Source organism: Falco biarmicus, chromosome 4, assembly GCF_023638135.1.
Source record: "Falco biarmicus isolate bFalBia1 chromosome 4, bFalBia1.pri, whole genome shotgun sequence".
NCBI classification, from domain to species: Eukaryota; Metazoa; Chordata; class Aves; order Falconiformes; family Falconidae; genus Falco; species Falco biarmicus.
In genome coordinates this window covers 108,604,013-108,622,483 of record NC_079291.1, presented here as the reverse complement: position 1 = coordinate 108,622,483, position 18,471 = coordinate 108,604,013, and the positions used below count along the sequence as shown (strand labels likewise).

The window sequence follows — 18,471 nt, the reverse complement described above, 5'->3', positions numbered from 1 at the left end:
GATACTTGCAGCTTGGAATAGTTGGGTCAGTGGCCTTCCAGAACACTCCTGTGTTGGAAGCAGGTATGTTTTTCTTCAAATTTTTATAAGGACTCATCTCTCGGATGTGATAAGAATTTCTAGCTTTCATTTTGGTTTGTAGACACTGTGAAGATATGTGCTGATACTCTGCTATAGTCGTGTATATTCCATCTTTCCTCCACCGCTCTTCATTCTGGGTTTATACAGAGTGGCAAAGCTGCACCGAAAGTCAGAGTTTGACCCCATATTTCCAACTGTGTGGTAGATGGGAACAATTCTTTGTCTCTCAACCCGGCATGGCCCTTGTCCTATGTGAAAGCTGATGTCCAGCGGTGATTAGGAAAGAGCTGACAGTTAACAAAGGGTGTTTGTTGAGTCGGAGAAGCAGCAAGTTCAAAGTTGAACCTCTCCCTTGATTAAGAAAGATGCATTCCTTACTGGGGGAGCGATCTGGCTGGTGCCCAGCCACTGCCAAGAACACGCTGTACTGTTCTGTGGTGTCCTGCACGTTGCTTCTTTTCTTCTTCCCAGATCAGTTTATCAGTGATGGGGGCAATGGGAGGTGGAAAGCAGTGTAGCAGCTTCTGGACCTTGCAGAAGTGCAGCTAGTGCTGGGCGCAGAAGCTCTCACCTCATAGGTTTCATTGGAAAGCACATTATTCTGGAGGTTGTCTGCATGATGTCAGGTTTTATCTTTGAAGTCTTAAAATGTTGGAATTTTAGCACTGAGAGGATTTTCCCTCACATGGGTTAGGTATTGAGGGTACTAGTCAGTGAGTTTAGATGTGTCCTGGAGCTGGTGGAGGCAAGGAGGGTCCTTCCCAAATGAATTCGCCTCCTTTCTTGCCTCCAGGATCCCACTGGGGATGTGCAGGATATGCTGCTTGGTTTGTCAGAGGCCTTTCTGAGGAAGAGAGGCTTTTTTGGAGATGAATAGGAAGAAATTGCATCTGATGAAGAAAATGAGGGGATGTCACTGGCACTTTACCGAGATCTATCGGTTGCCTGTGGATGCTCCCTGTTGTTGTATTTTGCTTTTAAGCATCCCTTTGAGACTGCAGATACAGCATAGAAAGGTATAATTGGCAAATCCAAATTAAACCAAATTGGTTCTCAGTGAGAAGTCAAAATTTTTAAATTGCTGGAGAGACCAAATACTATGCAGAGTCCTGCTTCTATGGAGTAGTTTATAAAAGACCTACTTTGTGCTGATTTACCTTTGTGTACATAAATCACAAAATAAATTAGCTACAGAATTAAAAATCTACATTACAGTCTCTTTTACAGAAGGATGTCAGTGTTTATAAGTAGTACAGCCAATATGCACTAAGATACTTCCCCTCTTGGCCTGGATCTACAGAAAAAACAAGAAGGGGTGAGTTTATCTTTCAGTTGTCTTCTCAGTGCTCTCTGACCTTATTTAAAGAATCTGTTTTTCATGAGCTATACTGACACAGAAAGGAAAAAAGCACTGAAAAAATAGCTGCATAGTGATTTTGATCTCTGTGAAGGATATAAATATATCCCTTTGATTTCAAGGGTGAAAATGCAGCTGGATTATTGAAACACAGTTGAGGTGGTAACCACACATTTCAGACAGAGTTCAGGCTGTGAAGCCACCCCTAGACTGAATGCAGAGGATGTAAACAATGCTTTTAATGATGTGTCAGTAGTTACCGGAATGGTGCTTGTGTTTGTAGCACTTCAGCATGCAAGCATCTCTGTATGAAGTAATTACCTCATACGTGAAGATAAAATTTATGCTTTATTGGGCTGTGAATGTATTTTTGCTTTCTCCAGAAAAAATGGGCAGATCCCTTAGTGAAGATGCAAGGGTTGTGCTCATTTCCCTTAGAAATTAATAGGCCACTGAGAACTCAGGAGGGGTGAGAGAAAAGCTTTTATTTTAGACACATATAAACATTAAAAAGCTTGACTGTGCATCAGCATTTTGTAGCCTAAGACTATAACAAACACTGTCCCATGTAAACCTACTGGTTAACTCAGCAAGTGGACCACAGTTGTTAAGCTAACCACTGGAACGGCGTTAAGCTGACACTGGCCCAGGCTGCCCAGAGCAGCTGTGGGTGCCCCATCCCTGGCAGTGCCCAAGGCCAGGCTGGACGGGGCTGGGAGCAGCCTGGGCTGGGGGGAGGTGGCCCTTCCCATAGCAGGGCGGGTTTGAACTAGATGATCGTTAAGGTCCCTTCCAACCCAAACCATTCTGATTCTGTAACTAAAAATCAGAGAATGATATAAAGGACCTTGGCCATACTAAACATTGCACTTGTCTCTGTGGGCCTGTACAATTTGGTGATGCCTCAGAACCTCTCAGCTGCTAAGAGCCTGGTGTTTCAACCGCTTGGATCCCTACTTCATAGATGATGATTCAGCAAGTTGTTGTCTTTTTGCCGCTATGTCCAGATTTTTCTGGCTTTGTAGGCACTTGGTTCCTTTCTTATGTGCTCCCTCAAGAGGTCTCTATCATCATAAAGTGGATCTTGTTATCAACAGCTTCTAGTACAGAACTAAGACTGTATGCCCATCACCAGGTATTAGGAGGCTGACTTGAACGAGAAATCTGGATAACAAATTTCAAAATGGAACTTTCCCGATACTTTCATCATCCAATTATAATTTGATCTTTAAACACAGAGTGCTAAAACCACTTCTCTGCTCTGTTTTTCGGTTACTTCTATTCTCCGTCATCTCCTCCCTTGTCTAGCTTCTGTTTCTTCAGCCTGAGCAGGTGCTGTGTGTGAATGAACATTGCTTGATTATTAAAAATGACCAGTGGACTCTCTACTTATTGACATAGAAATAATAAACCCTGGTTTATGGAAATGTATTGATGAAGTAGTATGTAAAGTTCTGCCTCTTTTACTATTTTCTTTTACTATGTTTCAGATGTCATCTGCAGTAAGTAACTGTAATGAGCCTTTGTGGGAGAGATGAAGAGACTCCTCCACCCTTCATTAGAATTTGCCACCTTTGTCCCAGATGCTCCAAAATACATTTAAATCACAGAGCTGGAGCTTTTCACAAGTCAATCCCTTTTCTCTCTCTTCACCTCTGGTTCCAAAGTAGAATATGTTCAGGAATGTAAATTCCTTTAAAATTGGCTGCAGTCTCTAGTTTCCAAGTAGGAAGTGTAGCCAGAGTCCACTGCAGGAGATGGAATTCCAGCGGAGATTTAACTTGCGCCTGTCTCAGGTGCTGCACGCGGGGTGGCGGAGCGTGCCCCAGTGCTGCTGTGGCCCAAAGTCATCGTCTTCTGGCTGGTGGGGATCACAAAGAGAAATCTCCTTCCTAGCTGTGCAGGGAGCACGCGGCTAAGCTGGACCACGGCTCTGTCTTTCCAGTCATATTTGTGCTTGTTTCAAGTGGTGTATATGTAAGAGTTTGAGAAGGGAAAGTATTGCAACTATCTCTGCAGCTTACAAAAAGCATAAAATGCTGAGATTGCTGAAAAAATAGCTTCTGTAGAGAGGGATGCAAGCTGTCAGCTAATGAAATACTATTCACAACATCCTTACTTTCATTTTTTTTTTCATACTTTGTAGGAGACAGATGTTACTTGTTGAATGATCCCTGTAGGAAACACTGCCGTACACGATCTCCCTGTGCCTCATACAGGACTTGAGTCAGCAAAGGACTTCAGCACATGTCCAAGTTTCATCAGTGCTGCTGAACTGACGACTTGCTTAAATTTAAACATGTTTGTAGTTATTTCACATGTTCAGGGTCTTTGTGCTTTAATTTTTAGTAAAGGAGCAGAAAAGGCCTGTAGGCTTCCACAGGCACTGGTTCAAACCTTAGCTTTAGGTGAAAACATCCACTTCTGCCATAGTTTACAATAATGTGCAGACAGTTGCCTTATTTGAAGGTGACTTCAGTAACAGTGCTTGTAAATATGCAATAGTATCATTATGAAGACATACAAGCATGACTTGCTACTTCTAGTTAGGAACACGGAGTGGAAACAAAACGTATGAATTCTGTGTGTGATCTGAGTGGTGTAGATTTTTGACAGGGAGGAATTAGGAAATTAGAATAGTTTATGTCATTGTATTTCTCTTGGTGTATCATGGCCAAAAGCTCCAGTGGGGTTACACTGAGCTGTGCCTGGGGGACCAGATCATTTGAGCTGGAGGTAGTCTGAAGTGGAAATGAGCAAAATGAGTCACTCCTGTGTGAAACCACAGTAACAGTATCAAATAAGGTGCTTCATTTAAAATCTCAATTTTCCCAAATTCTACCCCAAGCCCTTAATTTCTTAGGGAATTGAAAAACCTTATTTCCAGACAGCTCTGGTTCTGATGCATACTGCATGGCAAAACAGAAATTTCCTGCTGTGCTTCCTGCTAGGGGTTGCTAAATTCCCCTGAAACACCTTAAACATCATTATCAGCCCATTCAAATTAATAATATTTCCTCCTACATTTGTGAGGGATAAAAGGAAGTTTGTTTTGTTGCTGTTGACTAAAGTATTCCGCTGAATTTCCTTCACAATAACTGCTCTGGCAGTGGATGCTTCCTGGAGAATTTAAACCTCCTTGGGGTTAATGGATCAAGGCAGAACCGTGGGCCATCAACTCTTCCAGCCTGTCATTAATCCAGGAAATGCCCTGGGCCACAATCATTATTCCTGAAGTTCTTGTACAAACACTGATTGCAGAACTTCATAAAGAAAAGCCAAAGGAAATGAGAGAGCTCTTCAGAACATCATAAAATAAATAAACAATGTAATTTACGATTATAAACCTGACAGGGACTAGCAAGGAGTAGAGTAGGATACCCAGATAAGGAGAGCTGGAGCCCTACAACAACTTTGCTATTCAGTTTAAGTATCCCTACACAGTAATTAGAAATTCAGTGAAATTCAGAGGTTTCCTTCCTGTGATGTTCAGGATTTTTTGGTCAACAATCCTCAGCCCTGTCCAAACAGAGCTGGAGGGCACGTACTTCATCAGGAACATGTCAGGCTCCTGAGGCATGTAGCGGGTCACTGACTGATGCTATTGTTTCATCTTATTTTTTTTTCTTACCTTTTCAAGGTGTGCAAGACTGGCTAGGGCTGCTGTTTCTGTTAACGTGCTCTATTAGGTTACTTTGAAAGTTGTGTTGAAAAATGTAGCAGAGAAAACAAGCTGACACCAGCAGCTGGGGATGAGTCAGTGCGTAAATCTTCCCAGTTTGTTTCAGTAATGCTTTGAATAGCGATGAGCATTCAATTCACAGTGAATAACTTCTCTGATTAATTTTACTGTTTTTTTACTTTGCATAAATTGGCCACGAAGAGAAAGAAAATCTTGGCCTTTTTTCCCCCCAAATGATTCAAGAGTTTCTCTGTGAACAATTTCTGGATGGGCTCTCCTAGAGTGCAGCTAAGGGTGAATATTTTTAGTCTGTGCTGCATGCGGCTCTACTGATCAAAGCGGATCAAGCACTGGTCATTTGCTTGAGATTTTTTTTTCAGTTACCAAAGTCACAAAACTCAAATACCTGAAAGCTCGCAACTGCAACCTGGAAGAGTGAACTTCGGGGTTGGCTTCATAGGGCTGTTCAAAACCATTTTGTTGTCATGTGTTAACTCTGCCTGTATGCGTGCGCAGTGTAACCTGTCATCTGTGTCCCGATTCAGATATAAGCGTACAATCCTCCTTTGTGACTTTAAACAAAAGTACAGTTTCTACTGTGATTGGTATGAGATCAAATTGTGTATTTCTGTGGGTTGCATGATTAAGGTGTGTCTGGCATTGCTAAGCACTATAGCTTGGCTTGTCCTTGATCAGCATTCACAGTCTAAAACAAAGACCTTTTTCACTGCTACACTAAAAATTTAAAGCAGCGACATGTCTTGATGGATGGCTGTCCCTAGTATTGTAGTGTGTGGGTTTGAATATTTACATGGTGAAACTAATGAATTATTTTTCCGTAGATAAACACACACAAGCTGGGAGAGCACATAAGCTAAAGTAAGGCCTTACACACACATCCATTTGCCTCTTTATGTTTGGGTTTTTTTTTTAAGGAAAAAAACCAAAAAGGAATATTATTGCGGTAATTTTATTACCACTACAACCTCTCAATTTGTAACTGGTTAAGAACATACTGAAAGTGCTTGTGTTGCTAAATGCTTGAGTTGCAGGAGATTCAGTGATCCTGCCTAAATTTCCCAAGTGCTCTGACAGACAGTCCCTAACTACATCCCCTGATAAACACTATGCCTTTTAATTTTAATATTAAAATTAAACAGGGCTGGTGGAAATGCTGGCTTTGAAGAAAGGAGCCTACCTAGCCACAAAAAGAGGCATGCAAAGAGCATGCTCTCCCCCAAGATAAAATTCTTTAGACAGGAATTACAAGGATAATCAGAACCAGGCTTTCCAAAGCCTCAGCTCTTTTGAAAGTTAATAGACAGCATAAATATAGTCTGTGCAATATCTGGGGAAGGAAAGTTGAGGAGGAAAATACAGCCAAGACTGTGCTGAAGGCAAGAAACATTATGCCTACTTTGAGTTATTATTGTAGCTAATAAGAGGAGGATTGTGTATGAACTGTTTCACTTCAAACCCAGTGACAGAAGGATAGATAGAAATGAGCCAAATTTTTTAAAGGCAGGAAGAGAAATTGCTTAAGTTTTTTAGTTGGTGAAGAAGGGTAGAGAATTTGTTTAGTTGTGTCCCCCCCCTTTCATTCAACCTGGAGCTAATAAAGGGTGCTGTCATGGAAACGTTAAAGACCAAACATCATCTAAATTATCTGACCTCTGGCACAGGTAATAGGAGTTTTGACTTACAAGGATTATCCAGAACTAAAGCCAGAGGGAATATAAGGTTGCTATTCATTCACACTTCGAACAAAATCTGCCAAACAATCCTGGCTGAGGTTATGTTGATGTATGTCTCCATTGTACAGTGCATAGTAAAATGAGAACATTCAGTTTGTTTTATCCAGTTTTTCATTGTGCCTTTGGGCAGACACAACTCACTATATTTTGCCAAGCAAGCCAGCATAAGGAATTTATGAAAAAAGAATAATGTAGGAAACAGAGCGTTTTCAGGTTGAAATGGAAAGCAGATGCCTCCCAAGGAGTGAAGGCAATATAACAGGAACTTGTCCTGGATGAATGGTGGGGTGGGTTTCTAAGGAGATGCAGGTGACTTCAGAGAAAGTAGGAGAGCATAAAAAATACGCTTTGCCATATGAAGTTTAAAATGAAGGCAGGTTGCTGCAAGTGTGATGGACCTCACTTACATTACTGTGGTGATGGTATCGCAAATTGAGTCCAGTAGGAATGGAAGAGGGTGATGGAAAAGAGGAGAGAAGGATTAGGTACTGGACTGAAGCCATGAGATGTGTGTTGAACCTCAGCTCAGCCTGTATTTCTCCTGCAATCTGCTTTTTCATTATTTCCAATGAGAGGAGCCTAGAAGTCTAATGAGTGCACGTGGGTTAAAGCCCCGTCCCGAGCAGTGAGCTAACTGAGGATTTGATCATGGAAACACTCGAGCACTACTCTCATTTCAGTAAGATTTAGAGTCAAATATGCTCCTGAACACTGAAGCACTTTGAGGAGCCTGTAGTAACCTGCACAGAATAAACTACACACTGATTTATCTGGGAACAGGTCCTGAAGAAAGCTTAACCAGCACTAATGACGTAAGTGATAGTTCAGTTTCAAGTGAAAGCAGCTGGCTTTGGGACTGTGTTGTCACTCTCCCCTCCCCTATCTTTGCCAAGATAAATGTTCTTCTCCTCTTTACCTTTACTCATTAAAACGTCTTTCTAGCCATTTCAGATAAATCAAGTTAAGAACATGTTACACTGCACAACCAAATGGTGAAATTCAACGAGGGAATTTAATAAAGCCTCTCAGACTGTTGGTGAGATAAGAAATGACAATCTGTTAAGGGGTAAAGCTACAGTACTTTATTTATTTATTTAATGATGAAGAGGTTGAAACGATAAAAAGACCCACTGGAAACAGGTATTTTCCAGTATTTTAAGAACTCCATCAAGTTAATCATTGTTCTGTGAAGTTCTTCTTCATTATTTGGCATAATAGATGGTTTTATGTTCTCAGACAGCTATTTGATAAGGAAATACATAATCTTTTTCTCCGGTGTGAGCAAGCAATTCTTCTGAAATGTATGTGCTGGATGCATTGCAGGTCTAGGAAACTTCCTTTGAAAGGAAAGATAGACGTACATAAACCAATAAACATATTTTCATGGTACTTTTTGTTTCTTTTATAAGGAGGTGGGAAACAAATCATGAGTACTGACTAGACAGGAAAAGCAGCGCTCTGCTTGGATCACCTCAACGGTGTGTGCTCATGGAAAGGTGATGGAAACTGCTCCTGTTCTGCTCTACACCATTTCTGTTCTTTTTCCACTCATTTCTGGTGGGTGAGGGTGGTTGCAGCAGGTAAAAGCAAGCTGGATCAGCTTTTCTACCAAATAACAGCTTTCTTTTAAGGTGGGAAAAGGTGCTTGTGTACCTTGGGAGCCCGCCTTCATGCTTTGCTGCTTGGGAAGTCATAATCTGCCCCGGGTGGTGCTGGAGGGACTCATTAACTGCTCTCAGAGGCCAGTTTGTTAACCTGCCATGTTGCAGGCTGCCGCGGCTGCTGCCTTCACGCAGGTGATGCCGGGCTGTGAGGCTGCTCCACCAAGCGCTGCGGGGCTGGCTGATTTATGCCAGCTCAGGGCTCGGGCAGTTTGTGCAGTTGCTTTTTTCAAAATTATGTTCTAGCTTGAGAGTCATGGCTGTCAGCTTCATGTGTGGATGAGCAATTATTTCCTCAAAATGAAGATGTGTCTTAATTGAGTGCCTCATTTCTAGAATGTTCCACGTCAAAATTAGTCTTAGTGCACAAACTTGTATCCTTGCAAGATCCTGTGGTGTTTATTGGGTTTTAGTTGCCCCCCAACTCAAAGACTGTAGTACTGTAGTTTGGGGGAAGGTAAAGTATTGTCCTCCAGCACAGGAACTGCATAGCATGCTTCATCGTAAGAACAAAAGCTCAACTCAGTTGCAGAGGTATGAACATTCCTCTTTCACATGTTAAGTGCTGCTCCAGCAATTAACAGCTTAAATTAAAGGCTGCAGTGAGGCGATGTAGCTGCTTGGGGCTGACAACATCATGCTGCCCCTGAAATGCCAGTCCTCCCGGTGATTCATGCTTCATCTGGAACACAGTGCACTGACTTGCCCTGGCTAATACATGATCTTTCTGGGGAACAATAACAGTTTTGAACTTTACCTACGTCTTGGATCAAATGGTTATGTCCAAGCCCCTGCACTATGTCTGCCTACACGAGTATCGCTGTAGATAAAAATTGCTATTAAGACTCTAATGCGTCATGGCTCCTATAATAATTTTAGCAGAAAGGAAAATAATTTTTTATTTTATCTGAATGAAAACGTGGTGCTGTTAAAGCTAAACCCATCACTTGCTAGTGGTGGTGAGAGGTTTGGGTGGATTGCATAGTGTGATGGGTCAGTGCTCACTGCTCGCATTATGTGAGGAAGTGTTGAAGTCTTAAGGTTTGTCTGTCTGTATTCTGCTTAGACAAAATAAACTTCTAGAACAGGAGAATGGTGGCTAAAACATGCCCAATAGCTCAGGCAGTGAGTCAATCCATTTGCCAAAGAATGGATATTAGCACAATAGGAGTTAGTCAATTGATGTGAATGTTCTGCAGAGCTGTAAAACTAAAGTGAGAATGGAAGTAAGCAATGAAATCAGAGGCGTTAAACTGCTTAAATGTTGTGAGTGGAAATTCAGGTGAAGCTGAAATCAGTGAAACATCAGCATCAAAAAAACTCTGGCAAGAAACTGAAATATTCTTGACGAGTCACAGAGTTGGATGATGTTTTATCCCTCTCAAAATGTAATTTGTTAGCACTGGGGGGAAAAAGGGGGAGGAGGGTTTTTGAAAATCCATTTTCTCTCCATTCCTATTCTAACAAACTGACGGTTCACTGTGTGAGTGGGGGGAAAAATTTATTAACATTTAAATGTGTGTTTTCCTCAGTGTAATGTTTGAGCTTTAGCTAAACTTTTTAAACACACACCCGCCCCCCCTAACATATTTTTTTAGCTGAAAGATGAAAATCCTGGGTAGCAGCATGTAAAAGCTGCATGGATATTATCTGGCTATGGAAAACCTTGGTGTGACCCTGAGTCAGCAGGAGGCCATTCCAACACTAGGCAGGTTTGGACCAGGCATTAAGACAACATGACGTTTTAAGGCATAGTCAAGGATGAAGTAAAATTGGGGGGGTGGGGGGGTAGGGGGGTGGTGTGAAGAGAAGTGTTTCTCTAAATATTTGAGATAAATTCTAAATGTCTCTGAAAAACAGTGTGCAAAATTTCGAGATTAGGCCAAAATGTACTTCAGTTCGTACCTTCAGAGTGATGTAGAGTGATAATTGTAGGAGATAAGCTGCTAAATCTAAAACAAGTGAGGAGACACCATGCTGTTTCATAGTAAAGCCTGAAATAAATTCTTTTTTTTTCCCTAGTGAAGAAATTCCGAAGTAGGAAATTAGCTATTAACAGGTGTCTTTTTAAATGACTCCACAAAGTATCAAAAATGCACACAGTATACCAAATATTCAAGATTATTTTCTGTGAGCAGATGCAGCTCTTCTTCTATATCTGCTAATATTGTGAAAGCCCCGAATAAACAAAGTTCTGTTGGGATGTTTTTCAAAGTCTGCTATACATATAGCTTAATGTCTTCATCCAGCTTAGAAGCTATGTGATCTTCAGTCTTGTGCATATATCTTGTTGTATATATTTGTTCTTGCTAATGTATAATCAAAATACCATAAATCCATGCTAATGACTGAGTCCTATTATGAATTATTCAGTTTTATAATTCCCAACTGACATAAAATGCACTAGTTTGTTCATTTCATTATAACTGCATTCTAGATTTAATTATTCATAAGATCATAACAAAAGGCAATATATTTTGTAAATATGACTGCTTAATAGTATGGCACTTCAGTACTGCAATCTGATATTGAATCTTTAGTGAGGAGTGAGTAATTAATTTTTATTTGAATTATAAATCATGTAGATCACTGCAATATAGATTAGTAGATTGTGCTATATTCTTGTGTTTTAAACCTAGCAATACCACAGCAACAGATGTGTTTCAGCACTTGGTAAAATGAATGGAGTTTTCACCAAGGGACTGAATTAAAATTTCATTGACAAACTGGTTTATAGCAATGTTTCATAGTTATCTGGTACCAGGTGTATTTCCCGCCACACATATCATCACTCTCATATTGTATAGCAACTCTTATACATAATACAGCTTTTGAGACTCAAGTGTATTTTGAACATTGTTAATAATGCTGCATAAAATGAAAGCATTGCATAGCCTGAAGTCCAGTTGCAGTTTGTTATGGTGCTGTGCCCTTGTGTGTGAGCATGGATGTGGCAGTGTGGGAGGACAGAAATGGCATCAGTCCTGACAGCCCCTCCGCAGCTGTACAGCGTGAGGGTGCGATGTCTGGTTTGGATGGTCTCTCCCTGACACCTTAAAGAGAACGAAGTACAATTTACGAAGGTGCGAAGTGCCTCCTCTTTCCCCCCTCACTCCTTTCTGTTTTTTTCAACCTATAAATAAGGACTCAGTGTAGAGATGCAGTTCTCTGTGCCACAGTCTCCTCTGCAGTCCTGACGGGGCATGTGATTTTTCTGCGGCGTTGACTTGCCATAACACCTCTCCCCTTCTCCTTGTAACCTAATGGTTTCGCATAACTGGGGTTTGTGAGTACAGAAAGGGTGGGGTTTGTCCTGGAAGCCCGACTCCCCCTCTTAGTCTCAACTGCCAAAGCTGTTACTACTCCTTGGAGTTACTGGTGATTGATGCACTAACAAAATTGTGGAAGCACTGGGGCAGGTGCTGCAGGGTCTGATGCTCCGGGCCACAAGGTTGCTGCTGGTTTGAGCACACGTGGCTGCAGCTGTGGGGAGCTGGGTCTTCTCACTTGCTGCAATCTCTCCTCATCCACCCATCCGAGTTAGTGGCAAAGAAGGTATTTTTTCACAGATTATTTTCTCTTTTCAGCGAAAAATGTAGTTAAAGCGTTGAAATATTTTCACTGAGAAGTGTGATTGGGAAATGCTCAGCATTCCCATCTGCCCATGAGTATACGGGCTCTGTGTTGGAAACGCAGTGGCTGCGGTACCACTGTGCAGCCAGGAGTAGGAGCGTGAGGCAGCAGCCCCTGCGGACCCCCCTCACCTCCGCAGCGGGCTCAGGCTTGGCCCCAGGCTTACCCGCAGGAGGAGCAGGGGCCATCCATCCTACCTAGCCTTGTGCCATGCCTTCGCTGCTTGGGGGATAGTTTTCCAATACTGTATTTCATCTGGCTACTGGAGCGGTCAACACTGCTCAGCCAAATCAAACGCAGGTCTGCTGAGGCACTGCCGTAGAAGGTGTGAAATGAACCCTGTCAGGAAGCAAGGGACACAGAAGGAAATGGAATTTGGTAATTTGTCTCCCGTGAGATCTTGGTCAGTAATCAGACGTGTTCTTTCTTTCTGCACCTCTTTTTGCCTTGTTAGATAGAGTTTCTTAAAGTTGTTTTCTCATGAGCAGACAAATCATGATCGCAAGCACTGTATTATGTGTGTGTTTAGTTTTTCTAGTTGCTGTTTATAAAGCAAGCCGTACTGGTGGTGAGAACTTTCCAGTTTCCAAAATTTAATATTATCTCCTAAATTAACTGTAATAAGTATAAAGGAATATTCTTCTGCTGAGGGGGGTTGTATTATCTGTGTAAGTGCCACGATTTTTTAGCATTGAAGATAGCACTACACTTATATCTAATTACTCCTTAGCTTTACAAGACACTGTAAACTTTTTCTACTGTTGTTTGAAACATAGAATAACTGCTGTAAACACATGACAGCAGAAACCTGCTTATAATGTAGGCTGTCTCTGTTTCTTCTTGAATTGTGCAGCGTGGATACCCCAATGTTTTGAATCGTAGCCATTTCCAAACTCACTTATGGTTAAATGTTACAGTTTTGCAGAGAAATTTTTTTTTACTTCATACCATATAGCAAATGGAGACAAAATAAAAGATTCTGTTTCATCAAAGCTGGCCTATTGGAGAAGCTGCTGTCTAATGCTGCTGTTAATCCGTTCAAACCAGATGACTCAGAGTCCCTCCTATCGATCCGAACACAATTCCCTGACACATCACATTTGTGTGAGGCCAGTCCAGCAGAGGCTGGCTTCCAAATGCTGAGCTTTGTTGCTGAGTGTTGACATGAGAGTGCTGCACCTTCAGCAGAGCCGTTCTGCAGCAATGGCATTTATCCTAAAAATCCTTGTAAAGAAAGAGGCTCCCCCCCTGCTCATTCAGGAGGCATTTATCTAAAAGCTGGCTGAGAGTTCTTGAAAAGACGTTGTTCTGCAGTGTGGGTTGCTGGGTGTTGGTCAAGGAATGCTCAGATGTGGAGCTACCCCAGGTCCATTGCACCCGCACATCTACAGCACAACTTTGTGGTGATTTTGTCTTTGTTTCCTCTTAACGGTAACACCAAATCATGCCAGACACTGGCCTGGAAGTATGGATAAAATGCACAAAATGTTCCGTCTATCCATATAGATGGCTTTAAAAGAAACTGGAACACCTCTGATGAGCCAATGGAGACAGCAGGTGCTGCTTCAACTCAGCAGCACAGGGCTGTTGACTGTGGAGAAAGCAGAGCCCTGCGGTCTGATACATCATCTCTGTTATGTGTATTGACATGTATATCGATACTGTGAAATCACAGCCCCCAAGCATTTGTAATGCACCTCATGTCTCTCTGAAAGGCATCTCTTAATCATTTTATTACCTGCTATCTGTGTAACTGTTCCCAAAGCAGGCGGCTCCTGCTGCAGACCTGTTAGCTGCTAAGGGGGAGACCACGTGCTTCGTGCAATGGAGCCCATCCACTGTGTGGGCAGCTAGAGGAAAAATCTTCCTAATGACACAGTACAGTGCCCGCCAGCTGCTGCCATGGAGCAGGTGCGGTGCACTCCAGCATCAGTTTAGTTGGCCTGGGTTACTGATTGTTTGGTGTTTGCACCCCAGTAGCATGGCGAGTGTCCCATCAAGAAGTAAACTTCTGTACAGACTCCAAAAAATACTGTTTCTGCCCAGTCTGATGTATCTGGGTCGGTTCTATACGGTAGATATGTAGTATATTGCAAATCTGCCAGTTTAAGTTGTATTTCACTGGAACCTGAAAATTCACATCTTAAGCTGAAATCCACAGGGAAAGATGCAAAAGCTACAGCAGCATGCTACGTGTCTGTCTCTTTTACTACATCTTAATGCCAGTGTTTCACTGGAGCTCATCAGCAGAGTCAGTTACGTCTCTCAGACCCTTTTCATTATGCTGTTAAACCAGCTGAACTTTCAAATTCAGCCATTGGGCGCTCTAGGTATATCTACTTTAGGTAATTCTGTAGTTTTTCTTAATCTGTCTTATGGAAACAATTTCTTAATGCTACATATGTCAAACCTACTAAAACCACCCTTGCTAAGTACTAAGAACCTTAAGGGACTATGACAAGGAATGGGTTTCGGTTGGTTGTTACTCATCAGTGAAACTCTATATTTACAACTTGGTATAAGAGAACTACTGAGGCTTGTGTGTGCCATATGTTAAGCTTGTGTACACTCTGTGTACTGTATTTTGTTGTGAACTTCACTTGAACACCTTCATGCTAGCCTAGCTAGCGCTAGTGAAGGCGTGTTACAATAGCACAATGACTCATTAAATCAACTTGCATTAAGTAGCCAAGTATGGGTTTTCAGGGGTTTTGTGTTCAGAGATGTCAACAGCGGAGTCATCTTCAAACCCATCTTGTCTTTTGTTGTAATTAAAACTTGAAATTGCTTCTGCTGTTCCTCCATGAAGGAGATTACCAGGTGATCGAGTTATGTCCAGATGCTGCAGGTATCAGTTGCCTCTTTCATTTTTTGCATATGACCAAATGAAATGTAGAAAGAAAAAGAAAAAAAAAAAAAGAAGAAAAAGCTGAACTATTCTTATTTTAAAGATCTTCTCTATTAAGAAAGTAGAACTAAAATGAATCCATTTCATACCAAAAATTCTGGGTGTATGTTTTATACAGGTTCCACAAAGGAATTGATTGAGAGCTGCTGTGGAGCTGGGCAACAGTGGGCTATAGACAATGGGGAGTGCACAGAAATCCCTGTAAGTGGAATGGATGGTGATATTTGCAGGTACGTAAGGCAAAACCAAGCGTTTTAGATTAATGTAGAGAACAGCCTTTTAGAAGAAGTCAAATGATTGTACAATTTGCAGGGTGTCCAAGAGACTGGGAACTGTTTCATTGTATAAATTAATGGCAGACTGGCAGTATGTCATGGCAGATTAGAAAGAAGCATTTCCCCTTCCTTTCCCCAAAATCTAATCTAAGCAAAAGCCTTTTAAGGTTTCTTTTCCTCTGTCACGTGAGCAGAGAACAAATTTTTGTTTCCCAGTTTTATGTGCATCTATGGAGTAGGATATAAATGGAAGGGCAGAGCTTGTCTTCCATTTGACAAGTGCTAAATGCCATGATTATCCATATCATTAAATGATGTGTTTGTTGTCCAATATGAATGGCTGCTGGTTCTGATGTCTGTGTTCACCTGGAGGGAGGACCATATGCCTCAGTAACACTGATGGTATCAGCAGCATCTGGTCTGAGTGAGGGTGCCAGATTCAAACTGCACAGCAAGAAAAGAATAATGGGTGCAGAGTGACATGGACAATATATTACACTAGCTGCAGGCCATCCCGTATCTCCCTCCTCCACCCCAGTCTGAAACAGTCCCTAGGGGGAGGGATGAAGGCAAAGTTATCTGAGACTCACACGGTGCAACATAAGCCAGATGGATTTCTCTAATAGTGATCCCAACATTTGCAGCATTAAAAAAATTTGGCATAATCAGTTTTATCGAAGTTAATATCATTGCACCTTTCTGAAGTTACTGGGAGATTAAAATGCCCCCCCCCCCCCCCCCCCGGGATCTGGCATGACATAACTGACATATGCCAGCTGTCTATGAAGTAAAGACAGATTAAAAAATTCCAGCCTTGGCCTAAGTAGGTGCAAATCCAATAAATTAATGAGTTGCACCTACACATCTGAAGCTGGGTTTAGATGAAAAAGGCAGATCCTAAATACTTCAGTCGTGAATCTCTCTACAAGTTGTGAATTCACGTGATACTCGTGAATCTATTGGGATTTAAAAGAATAAGAGATCAGGAGTTCAGTTGTTTTACTTTCAAAATTTCAATTGCATCCCTGTTTTAAAGATTTAAAACCACCTGTAAATTATTCTGTGTAAATAAAACATTTCCTGTAAAAAAAAGTATTCAAATCTATGGCCTCAGAACCTTGAAAGCATAGACAGAACCTTCCTGCTCCCACTGGGAGGTGTGCCAGTGTGCAGAGCTGGCCACCGTGCCACCACATTGTGTGCCAGAATGCCTGGAAGCCATGCAAGCTCCCAAGAGTCTGACACTAACTCAATTTGGTATCTAAAGATTTTTAAAAGTAGAAAATAGATATTAATTGCAATAATTAGTGACTCTTCTGCCAGGATAGTTCTCTATAAAGCCTTGGGTCTTTATAGAACCACTGCACTGAAGAACTGATTTTTTTTCAGCTGAGGCAAATAAGTGAAGCCACCCGTGTGTCTGTCTGCTGAGGCTGTAGGTTGTTTATACAGAGGTTGGAGATTGAGATTTCTTGTTTCCAGGTGCCATTTTTGGATTTTCAAGTGGCAAAACCTTAAATGTTAAAGCTCCTTGTTGATGTAATTTGATGTCTGAACATTGATGTACGAGCTTGGCCTATCTCTGTGTAGTGACCAACAACACTAACTGCAGGATGGGAACTGGAACTACCTAAAAGAGGTCAGGTGTAGTAACTAGATGAATAAAGCAAGTTACAGAAAGTCCTTAGATAGCCAGTCGATAGCCAGATGTAAAAATACTCCCAGAGCTTGAACCACTGGCTGTATCAGAAATAGGATGTTAGGCTAGATGAAATCTCATCTGGCCAGTATAGCAGTTTTTATCTCATAATTGATAAGTGTTTTTCATAACTGATACGTGTTTTATCGTAACAGAGCAGTGTTTATCTGGGTGGCATTTACATCAGCTGTACAAGTATGAATCCTGCTTTTTGCTGACACTGTGTCCCAGTTAGAGACTCACATCAGTTTAATACATGGACGTCATCTCACTGATCTTAACCATTTACTCTTTCCCTAAAGCAGAAATATTTTGAATCTTCTTTGAACCAACAACTCATTTATCTGGTCTGTGAAGAGTAGGTTTGTGAAGAAAAAACAAGAGAATGTGGTTAACACTGTGTGTTCCCAAATAATTTTCTGGTAATGGAGTAGCTGAAACAGCAGTGGTGATAGTTAAATACTGAAATAAAAACTGGCCAGTGATACTCCAGTGCTCCAGGCAATACTGTTTCTACTCTTTATTTCGTACATGAAAGGAATTTCTCATGGCTAAATGTCACGTTGCAGAAGAACACGAATCTATAGAGATGTCAGTGTTTTAATATGGTAAACAATTTCCACAGATAAAAATACTTCTAATAGCATTTTGTTATTTCTACAAACGATAATAACTTTCAGCTAGGGTTTTTTTTAAAATGAAAGCTTGGATGTCTTATGTAAACTATAATAGCTAAATTACTGGTACTTTATTATATTTGGATAATAACAATTCATTTATCAAAAAATTGTATTTCTCCAGTTGGCAATTAATACTGGATTAGAAAACTAACCTCCTTGAAAAAGAAGCATGGGGAGGTGGTAATCCCCTTCCTGTAGTCAAACTCAAACCACTGCTTTTTGGTTACACATCTCTTACGCTATCCAGCATAAAAATATTAACGTAAAGCTGGCACAGCAGTCCATTGGTATCAGCAAAAGTAGCAAAGTGGCTGTCACTGGCTGGTTTCTACTGGAAAAAGAGACATCCCTTTCCTTTTCCTACCCCCCACCTTTTTTTATTTATTATTATTTTAATTGAAGCATTAAGATGAAAACTGTGAGTTGGAAATATATTCTTCCCAGAAAAGAGAAGGTTTTGTTTCCTAGGATAACTGTATTTTATTGCAGTGATAATGGTATCTGACTGACAAAAGTTATTTGCTTGCAAGTATTTCTGTTGCAGGAGAATTGCTTTGCTATGATGCGCTGGCTGTTAAAATGCATCAACCTCCCACTCACCATTACCAGGGTACCCCAGAAAGCAGTGTGCCCTGCAGCAGCGCATCAGCAAGAGATACTTAGACACCAAGGTTATTCTTGGAAAAAGAAAAACTTTCCTTAAGTCCTTCATGCCACCAAATCTGTCCAGGACAGAAATTT

The 18,471-nt window shown here is 41.2% G+C and overlaps 1 protein-coding gene across 10 annotated transcripts in view; it reads left to right on the top strand.

Moving 5' to 3' along the window:
- The window catches only part of FBLN2 (fibulin 2), a 106,364-nt gene that overhangs the window by 55,157 nt on the left and 32,736 nt on the right, over window positions 1-18,471 (top strand). For all 10 annotated transcript variants that reach the window (XM_056337906.1, XM_056337908.1, XM_056337910.1 and 7 more), the window contains one exon: window positions 15,195-15,306. In XM_056337906.1, coding sequence (XP_056193881.1) covers window positions 15,195-15,306 — 112 coding nt within the window. The remainder of the gene's footprint in view (window positions 1-15,194; window positions 15,307-18,471) is intronic.